Genomic DNA, 11,512 nt, shown 5'->3' with positions numbered 1-11,512 from the left:
ACATAAATTTTTATTGTCAATTTATATAATTCATAAGTATGTAATATATAGATTCGTATCCTGTGCCTACATTTTAAATATTATACATATGTTTGTGTTTGTATCGTATCAATGTCCATATTAGTGTGTATATTAGTGATTGTGTTAGATAGCTTGGAACGGATTGATTTCTCTGTCAGTGTTGCTTAAAAACTATATATCTTGTTTGGTTGATGAAGTTACAATTCACTTTCTGGGACAAATCAACAGCTTATATTAAGATGAATCCTCTAACAGTGGCCACTAGGAAGAAATGGCCAAAATCATAACCGAAAGGGAATGATTATAACTATTACTTAAATAGTACATTATGGAAGGAATGCAACATATTATTACCAAAGTAAAAGGGAGCTCAATATACATAAAAACCTAAGGCGTGGCTTCTATTGCAACAAACTAAAACCATGAGTAACAAGGAAGTGGGGAACTAACTTAGAACCAAAAAAAGAACATTCTAAGGGTGAGGGGTGAGAGAAGGAAATGAAGGAATGGATTGTAATATCAACTTTCTTCCACCTCTGCGACTAGGTGATGATCCCAAGTCACAGCTGGGAGAGGAGATTCTCTTGCCATTTGGAGAAGAAGTTTTGATGCATGTGATAGGAGAGGTATCACCTAGGAGAATATCTGCCATTTCTTCATCTGGGGCAGTTTGAAAATGCTTAGATTGAGACCAAAGAGAGTTTGGTTTCCCAAGCTTTTGGCTGGAAAATAATGCAGAGCCTGAGATGGTGGTAACAAAGGATATTGGTGCCTTTCCCTTTGATGAAAAGGGCAATGGAAGCAATGGCCTGTGCCATGGAAATGGAATAACATCAATCAATAAGGGATATTGCTTTTGTTCATCATCTCAACTGAAAAAAAGTGATCATATCAAACCTGGAAAATCGTAATGGTGTTGACACAGTAGCAGAATCAGGATGATCTTCAGTGTTCTGAATTTCAGTTTTGTGTGAAGCTCTTTCTGCCACACCCTTCTCAGTTGCTTCTATCTCTTCTGAGTCAGTTTCTATGCCTACAGGAGCAGAACCTGAACCAAAAATATTAAGGAATTGTGTCAAATCATAACATGTCAATTAATTACAGTAATGTCAGCAAATAGTAACACAGATACAATACTGATACGAAATAGACACGGATATACGTATAATTTCTAAAATGTAGGACATGAACAGTGTTAAAATTGTCAGAAATTCAACAAATATTTTTTTAAATTAGACACTTCAATCTATATATATCCTACGAGTCAGTGTTGAATACGTGTATCTGACATTTAAGAAGAATGTCCAAGTCTCGTAGAAAACCATCGAAATGCTGAAGACACGTCTAATTGATTAAATTGATAGCCAATTCGATGATCCTGATTGAAAACCTACCATCTTTTCTGCCGAAAGCATTCTTGCACCCTTCACATCTACAGCTAATGGAGCAACCGACACCACCCTGCAAATGAAAAATACCATTTGTAATTCATATTATAACTGGAACTGAAAGCATACACAGGATGGAATGATGGAGAAGGGTGCAAACCTGATAACATTCACAATATTTCTTTAGGCAGCTTGATTTTTTGCAGTTGCATCCTCTTTTGTGTCGTGCTGAAGCTGGAGTTTTGTTTGGATCATCCTGCAAGAAGATAATAATGAACACCCTTTAAAAGGTGGTTTAAATTGTACAAGTGAAAAACCGAGTTAAGTTTATTTTCTAACCCCAATTTCAGGAACAGAATCAGAACTTCTGATGACTTTAGGAGCAAATGCAAGAGGATTACGAGATTCAATCTGCTTGCGAGTTTGAAGAACTGTGTCTTCATGAATAGGTTTGTTGAAGCAATCCTGACAGGAGCAGGGTTCTATGCAGTAGACACCAGCAGCAAAGCACTCGCAGTAACTGATACAAAAAAGAGAAGGAAAATAAGGTCAGTTTCAAAATTTCAAATATAGTGAGGTCATTTTCTTTCCCTTTCTTGGTTCTCAAGCTTTCATGCAATGAAAACTTTATAATAACTGCAAGAAAACGCTTGTGTCTAACGTTAAGACATTAACCAATATTCTGTACTACGTATCATACACACGACACGAATACAGATTATATATAGAGTATATAATTATGAATTATATAAATTGACAGATTTTATAAGTATGTTTCATGTTTTTAGTAGAAAGATGTTTTTCATCACTGATTCAAAATAATTTGTTCTTTATTTTTATAATCATAATAAATAAGTTTTTAGAAAATTAATCCAATAAACATTTTTGAATTTGTCAGTGTTGGTTGTCCAACACGTATGTATGATACGGACACACCATTTAAGAGAAGTGTCCGAACCTCATAGATCTGAATCTCATAGATCTGAATCACAAAATGAAGATTAACAACATTCTTTTCAAACTTACAGCTTCAAACACTTTGACTTCTTGCAATTGCAGCGTTTACAGCCCTCAGTTTCTCCAGGTGTCTCCACCTTACGCCTGCAAATCAAACTTGGTATGAGACTAATGAAGGAAAAATTCAAAAAAATGGATGCACAGTTAATAAAAAACTGCACTTGCTTTTTCTTTCTGGGGCTACTATTCTTATTGAAGTCTTCACCAGCCATGTAAACCGATGGCTGGGAACAATCTTCAGCAGGCTGAAGCCCATTGTCTGATGAATCCAACTCTCTTTCAGATGAGACAGGTACCAACGATAGATGCTGATGTTCTATGCTTGTAGAGATTTGCAAAGTGCCAGAAGACAAATTTTCAATTTGTATGCCCTTGTATTCTTTTAAGGCAGCAAGTGCATTCAGGTGTAAACCAATTCCCTGCAAAATTCCCCTCTGAAAATTCCCATTGAGTTTTGCTGGATGCAGTTGCTTTTCATTGGATGTACTTGAACCAGCGTTTGAATTATCTTCAGAGTTCTTCCTTTGTACATTGGCCATCTCAAAGTCTAGACAACGCCTCCTTATGGCACGATGAGTGACAGAAACAAGCTGAAACCAAAACCACCCAAGAGTGCTTATAGATTAATTTGTTACATACAGTTATGAACAAGTAGAAAGAAGACAAAGCCACAAAATGAATACAAAATTACCCATTACCATGGTTCTTTACTCAAGCATATACTAATTGAAACAAAAATGCATTTAATATTGCTGCGATGTAATTACAATAAAGCACTGATTGGCTACAACCACAGTAATAAATTAGAAATGTTACTTCAACACAAGCCACAGAAACCAACAATTTTTTTTATCAGCAAAGAAAAAATACAATAAAATGAGGCAATTCAGAGTGTCCAACCCTTACACAAAGCTTCTTATCCCCCAACCATTTTATACAATTACATTAACCCTCCAAAAGAACACATTCTCAAAACAAGACACAAAAGTCTAACAACTAAACTCAGTCTTGTCAACAAACAAACAGAAGTAAACCAAACACAGAGTGCCAAACCCATCAAACCAACAATAATAAGCAACCATACAATAAAAATGTGGAAACAATGCATCATTTTACAGTTGAATGTTTTTTACTGATATACATGTTTCATACCAAAATCAATGCAACAGAGCCTAGAAAACCATGTCTTATCACTGACAGATTTCACATGCCTACCTGATCATTAGCGTTCTCATTAGAATTGCTAGTCACCAAGACGACATCGGCAAGATTATCCTGTGTTTGGTCTGTGTCCATGGCTGTTGTAGTTGGCTCAAAACAGTGATCTCCAATTTCATGTTCAGAACCTGAAGCAACCGAATCAACAAAGTACATTTTCCTACCATTATGGATGGTAGAAATTGGCAGCACAGACATAACATCGCTCAGCCGTATAGAAGAGTCCAAAGGTTTGTGCATCAGACCCTTAAAAGCTTCTGCTTCACCTGGGGAATTAAAAATCAGCATATCAGGGCCATCAGGAACTAAACTATCCCAATAACACTCTGGATCTTCACTCTTTGGCTCCATCTGACACATTTTCTGAAGATGCCCTTCACTTGAATCAGTTTCATCTGCTGCTGCCTCATCGGGCAGTTCCAAAAGGGTGTTACCCTCATCACCACAAAGTGGGGGATCATAGCCAGGGCTACCACAACTGCTATATTTTAGAGTTTGCTGTGGCTCAACTGAGAATTTTATGTGCTCAATCGAAGCATCTTCTACAGAAATCCCTTTATCAGTGTTTTCCTGCAATTCACTCGAGTTATGACGTGTAGAATCTGTAAGAGTCTCTTCACTTGTTGTGTGAACTTTACTTGCATCTTCAGAAGAAACCTTAGGCTTTGATGTGCCCAATGGGATATGTCTAAAGATGAACAATTGGGTTACTAAATAGATAACTCAATGATACAAAAGAACAAGAAATAACATTAAAAAAAAATCAGAAAGTTTCAAAATTTACCTTCTGAGGAATCTAGATTCCTTGAGACAGCTGACGTGGGGTGATGTGAAAACGGATGGAGGAGACGAAAAGCTCAGTGAATTGAAAGTTTGACTGATGGGAACAGACTTAACGGGCTTTATAGGAGACAAACTGTTGATATAATTGAAAACAGGTGAATCCTGCATATACCAAAGGTTAAAAAAACATACTCAAAGGATAATCTTATATACACACACAGGAATAGAGTAACTTGAGCTACCAAAAGAAAAAAAAAATGGTGAAAATCTTTTCATAATTTGCCAAAAACTACAACAAAACATAAATAATTTACAAATCATTGTTAACAGACCAGATCTGACAATGATTACTCGTTGAACATTATAAAACATTACAAGAATGTACGTAACAGTTTGTAGAAACTGCTCAACAAGTCTGTGGTGAAACATTAATCTTAAAAATTTAGAGGCAGTCAAATCCAGTTTTAGCGAATTAACTGGCTGTTATGCAAATGCAAAAAATAAAGAAAAGAAAAGAAAAGAAGCTCGTGTGGAATTTTCTCAATTTGATACAAACAAGTACAAAAACTTGTTAACAAAAGAGTATGTAGCAACCCGCAAAGTATAGTCTTGTATCAGCAAAAGGTTTTGAGCCCGAAGAAGAAGAGAATAAAATAGTAGAACAAACTGAAAAAACGGCCTCTAAAATTGAAGTTGAAGAGAGATCTAGAGAAGTGAAACAATTGGCAAGATTTGCTTCGAAAGAGAGAAACTTTGCCACGGAAAGAACTGGGACCATGACTTGAACATACAAAGAGAATATATTTGGCTAAGATGGAGAGAGGGTTGAAACGAAAATGGAGAAGAAACAAAGTGGTGAATAGAGGCATGCATAAAAGGAGCAGAGAAAGAAAGTTGTTGACAACACCCAGAAGAGACATGAAATTGAAGAGTGTGAAAGTGGAAGCAAACCTCAAACTTGGTGAGGGTAGCACTGATCTGGTTCCTCTCTGGGGTGTCCATGTCCATGTCCAGAGAGGTAGCACCACCACATTAGTCTCTGAGAGAAGAAGAAGAAGAAGAAGAAGAAGAAGAGATGAGAAGGATTCAAGAAGCGGGAAGGCGGGAGAAGAAAGATTTTGTAATGGGGACCACAACCCTCCTTCCACAGCTGTCTTCCCTCACTCTCTCTCTCTCTGTTCTTTTCTTTCTTTCTTCTCTTTTGCTTCCTTCTTTTCTCTCTCACTCTCTCTTCTTTTCTATTTTGTCGCTAAAGCAACACATAAACAGTTAACCACCCACATCCTCTTTCTGGTTTTTCTTCTTGTTTCTTTCTACCCTCTTCTTTTCATTCATTCACTCACTCAAAAACCCTTTTCTTTCGCTCATTATCTCACTAACAACTCTCTCCTTTTGCGCCGTTTCTTTAGACTCCAAAACCATGCTTATAACCACATCTCTCTCACACTCATTAACTGCTCCTCTGGGTTGCTGATGTTCTATAACGGATTTCCTTCATCTTGTAACTGCTCCAAACTCATTTTATAAACATTAAAACAAAGTTTCTCACAAACGACAATACTTATATAAGGATACTAATTCTGATGATGTTTTTTTTTTTTTACCACAGAATCAAATGTTGTTCTGTTTCGTTTGCAATGATCATCAAATGCTCATAAATATGTTCATCCATCTTTCACTGAAATTCATTTCTTTAATTGCGGGAAAGATAATTAAAAAGGTAGGTACTCCAATCATAATCATATTCCAACCACAATCAATATAAATACCTATTTTTCTATACTTCGTTTGTATTCATCATTTTTTTATATATCTATTTGCATAATATTTATCTCCCTTTTATTCTCTTTATTAAGTCGAAGAATTACTCGTAATATATTTACTTCTCAGACCTTAAATTTTAAATACTAAATATTTTTAATGCAAAAACTCAAAAAAGTTTAATTTTCAACTTATTTTAGAAATCATTTATAGGAAACGTTTCAGTCTCATGAAAATTCATGATTGATTATTTAATTCCATTTGAGTACAATTATTACCCAATACATATTTGTTACCGTTTTGGGTTCTCAAAATTATAGTGACAATTAAATATTTTTTCACACATTAAAACAATATAATTTTTTTTCACACTGTTATTTTTAACGGAAAAAGAGGGGTTGCCGTTAAATTAATGACGACAAAATAAGCAGCGCCTATACGAGATAAGACGACACTTTCACAGACACTCCCACGGATATGAAGGCGTTTTAATTAAGGCTTTGCGTTTTAGCGCGTTGCGAATTTGAAAAGGGAGTACTCTTGTGTGAGTGAGGTACAGGGAAAGTGGTGAAGGCTCGCGTACGTGGTACGTTCATCGTGCATACCTGAATCTTGGAGAAGTTGAAACGCAAGAGGTGCATTCTGTAACGTAGAGTGCAACCCCGTAGCACGCACTTTCACGCATGGAATTTAGTATCCACCATTCATTTTCCCATCAAACTTTTTTACTACTAACCAATGAAATTCCTTTGTCGTGTGCATGTCATCATGTGACGTCATATTAAATATTTAGCATTTTCATTTAGTCAAAATAAATTAATTTTTTCTAGCTATCTAGTTGCTTAGACCTATAAAGCTTGGACACGTCTCTTAAATGGTATTCGTGTCGGATATATGTATTAGACACCGATACTTGCATCACATTTGTAGGATCCCTATCAGTGAAGCATCCAATTTAAAAAATATTTATTAAATTTATGACAATTTTAGTACGATTCTAACACAATTTTAAAATAGATAAAACATTCATTTTTTAAAAATTCAAATTTATTGTATAAATTTTTATTATTATTACAAAAAGCAAGAAACAAATCATTTTGAATTGTCTTTCTACTTAAAAACAATATTGAAACATACTTATGCACGTAAATCTTTATTATCAATTTATATAATTAATAATTATGTAATATATAGAGTTATGTTTTTTATCCTATATTTTAGAAATTATACATATTTTTGTATTCATGTTGGATCAGTATTAGTATCTTTGTACATAGATTTAAACTATCTTGGATCAGTATCAGTATCTCTGTACATAGATTTAGACCATCGTGTTATTTTTTGTCATTATAAATAACTTATAATTATATATAAAATGTGATCTTCAGAATTATTACATAATTATAAACGCGAATCCTAGTAACTCTATAACAACCAGCATCATTAGTTTGAAACTGTCCAAATATAATTAAGTGTTTAAAGCAAATTGATAAAAAAAATAATTATTTTAATGAAAAGTATTCTGGTGAGACCCATATAATGTACTTGGGAAATCTTTACACTTTGAAAGAAAATATTTTTTAATCAACGTCTCGAAGACATGTTTTTCTTTTAAATGAAAAGAATAATGTGCATTTTTTTATCCATTAAAGAAGCATAGGGTCATTATGGAGAATGCTTTAAAAAAAGAAAGTTGAGAGAAGGAGAAGAACAAACCCAAAGGTATGAAAGGTTGTACCCTAATAACCCCATAAATAGTAAGATAAAAGTTTGTACTTTCTTTGCAAAATTAATTATAAATATCTATTAAAAAGTGGAAGAATTTGTATATTTATTTATGTGTAATCTGATAATATCTGATATCATATTTTAATCTAATAGATTCTAAATAACTTTAATATTATATTTAAAAATAATATTAAGTCTAACTCAATCTTATAAAATCAATGAAATTTAAAAAATAAGATTTACATTAATTTACACTATTAAATGTTCTTAATCTCTCGAACAATATTTATTTATTTTCAAAAGATAAAAATATTAATCAATAGTATATCATGTTGGTGAGAATGTGAGTCTTAAAAGCTATATCTAAATACACAATTTGCTATAATAAACTACATTATATAATAAGAATGTGAGTCTTAAAAGATGTATAAATGAATTAAGAAAAAAAAAATATAAATTATTCTTAATTTTTCATGAGAGCATGAAGTGGTAGTAAGAAAGTTAGTTGATTAGATGAGTGATGAGAGAGTGACAAGTGTAGGGTATAAGGTTTGATGGTGTGATGATAATGATAAAGAATCTGCATTTATGTGAGGCAGAGGTCAAAAATTAAGATGTCATGCTTCACACATGAGTCTACCTTATCCCTCTCCTCCCAAAATGCACCATTCCTCTTTCCAGAAGATTGGGTGCCAAATCTAGAGGTTCCCCTTATTTAACAGGGCAGGTGGTCCCTCTATAAGTCACATAGCACAACATGGGTGTTTCTCACGTGATTTATCCCACCATCATCAATACAAAAAACAAGTCATTCAATAAACACAAAAATGCACATAAATAATGATTAAAAAGTGGAGTCCAAGGGATTGTTCCGGTACCGAAAATATAATCTCACATCTTTCGGGAGTCGAGGTCAATGATAGTTTAAATACTCTCTTTTTCTTCATTTTATCAAGGCGTCTTTTGTGTATAAAACTGTGACGGAGCAGCGATCTCTAAAGCAGACAATACATCGAATGTGGTGATTGATCCTTGCGATGTTATCTCTCCGACTTAAGGTCGGAACAAATATGTATTAAGAAAGAAACTTTAAACTTAACTCAATTTCATAAAATCGACTTTAGTCAATATGAAATCTTTAACACAACTCTCACACTGAATGTAACAGATATAAGATAACATATTACGAGTGATTCGATAAAAGTCTTATTACTCTGTGTATATGACAGTGGCATTAAACTAATAATAATAATGTGGTAGTGGTGTTTTTAGGTACCTTAATTCACCTGACAAACCAACCATGTTCAGTGGAACTTTACTTTTATATTGAGCCTCATAAAACCAACACACACTTTTGGGACTTTCCCTTATTAAACACACTGTTCATGACTTCCCATGTTCTGATCTTGTAGATTTGTTATTAAGAAAAATGGAGGTGACAAATGTTATAGAATGGTGTAGTTTGTCTGTTAGTTTAGTTGTTATAAGATATGTCCGAAATAAAGACCAAAAGTGTGTTTCTTAAAAATCTCACATATGGAGTTGCGCGTGTGAAGTGTTGGTGAGAGACAAGATGGTGGTGATAAGATAATGTGTCTGTGGTGTCAGGAGGAGGAATATAATCCACTCCACAGACACAGACACACCCTTCCTCCAATTAAACTCTAATTCAGTTTATCTTTAATCCAACCTTTAACTTTTCTTCAATTCATTATTATTATTTTTTGTTTTGGGTAATTGTTCTTTGACTTCTGTACTTTCTTCAGGAACCTTCTTTCATACATGCCACTATGCTTTCCAAACAAATTCTCATTTGAAAAATGTTATTTTGACTTAAAAAAACATTTTTTTAACAGTAAAATAAATAAATAATAAAAATATTTTAGAGATACTTCAATTTTTATAAAACATAGGAAAACAAGTCTCCTTACTAAAAAAAATTTTAGAAAGTAAAGTTTCTCAAACCAACTAAACCATCTAGATTTTTAAAGAAACACTGTAATACCTAATTATATTTGTCACTCATCTAATACTTTTTGATACATTTCATATATATCATTGACTCAAAACACCAATCTGAATAAGAAAAACAAATTAAATGTAACTGAAAGTTATTTATGATCATACCTTCAATTACATTATTATAAAATTTTCGTATTCCAATTTTTTTAACTATTACAACTTCATTCCACAGACCACAAACCCTAAACCTTATTTAATTATTGATATTTGTTAAATTTAATTATCAGTATTTCACAATTAGGGTTTAAATATTGGCACGCTATATATCAAATTGAAAGATGAATTACATCTTTTAAGATAAACTAGGTTTTTAAAGTTTTTGTAATGTCAGACAATTTTATATCAATTATTTGCATAAAAACATCAAATAAACAGACAAACGATCTTATTATTAATTTCTTTTAAAGTAATAAAATAATATCTAAATGTTTATAAAGGAGAGCTAATTTCAGTAGATACTAATCACTACAAGAAAAAAACATGAAATAGAAACTAATCTTTATAGATTAAAATAATTAGTTGCAATAGTAACTAAATTAGAGATCATTTTAGAAATTAAACAAAAATTTGGTTTCTAAATTAGTTTATATTATTGTTAAATAGTTTCTAAATTGATATCTAATTAGCCACCAAGGTTTTAACTACCAATTATTTAGTTTCTAAATTTGGTCTCTAAAACCTTGGTTTCTAATTAGATACCAATTTAAAAACTATTTAACAATAATGTAAACTAATTTAGAAATCAATTTTTTTTTATTTATAAAATGGTCTCTAGTTTAGTTACTATTGCAACTAATTATTTTGGTTTCTAAAAATTGGTTTATATTTCATGATTTTCTTGTAGTGAATTAATCTCATAGAAAAGTTGCGGTTGGACTTACAGATGCCGTGGTGGCTTTAGTTTTTTTTTTATAAGTCAGAAGTTGGAAAAAAAATATAATATGTAAAAAGAAAAATGATGAATTATTAATTAACTTTTTTTTCCTTTTTTTTTTGGTTTGAGTATTTTTCCTTCTTACATTAATAGTTTTGGAATTGAAGAGTGTGATGATTGTCACCTAAAGTTAGGATGAACTTGATAGTAGATTCAAAATAATAATAATTTTACCAAAAAATATAGTTGTTTGGAATGGAGTGAAAATAATGATTATAAATGAAAAGTATTTTATTTGATATGTGAAATTTAGTGCGATAACTACTCCTTTTGTTATTGTCTTAAAATAATAAAGTCAGAAAAAATTATGTAAAACAAGTATTATATAGAAAAATTCTCTTTATATAAGGATAAATATATATATACAATGCAAATATGGCCGTGTGAATTTTGCACTCTGAAGAGCTATCACAAGAGTGAAGACGGGCCAATATGAAGCATTAATGCTTTATTTACATTATTTACAGTTAGCTGATTAAAACTCAAATACAATGAAAATCACCTTCTCATCTTTCCTTTTCAAATTCTGAAAATCAAAGATGGAACCACGTAACCACTCAGATTATTATTATTATTATTATTACATGCAATATATATATATATATATATATATATATATATATATATATATATATTATGA

The 11,512-nt window shown here is 32.2% G+C and overlaps 1 protein-coding gene across 1 annotated transcript; it reads right to left on the bottom strand.

The window, feature by feature from the left end:
* Positions 1–305: 305 nt before the first annotated feature.
* On the bottom strand, positions 306–6,137 carry TCX2 (TESMIN/TSO1-like CXC 2). The gene is made up of 10 exons (XM_068611593.1): positions 5,379–6,137; positions 4,429–4,589; positions 3,642–4,332; positions 2,592–3,016; positions 2,436–2,510; positions 1,749–1,929; positions 1,570–1,665; positions 1,416–1,482; positions 919–1,069; positions 306–830 (listed from the first exon to the last, which is right to left on the bottom strand). Exons 1-10 carry the CDS (start codon positions 5,433–5,435, stop codon positions 494–496), a joined length of 2,241 nt encoding a protein of 746 aa, XP_068467694.1. The 5' UTR covers positions 5,436–6,137; the 3' UTR covers positions 306–493.
* Positions 6,138–11,512: the final 5,375 nt, after the last annotated feature.

This window comes from Phaseolus vulgaris, chromosome 2 (assembly GCF_051622355.1).
Source record: "Phaseolus vulgaris cultivar YP4 chromosome 2, ASM5162235v1, whole genome shotgun sequence".
In the NCBI taxonomy this organism is placed as follows: Eukaryota; Viridiplantae; Streptophyta; class Magnoliopsida; order Fabales; family Fabaceae; genus Phaseolus; species Phaseolus vulgaris.
This window is presented reverse-complemented; position numbering and strand designations above follow the sequence as displayed.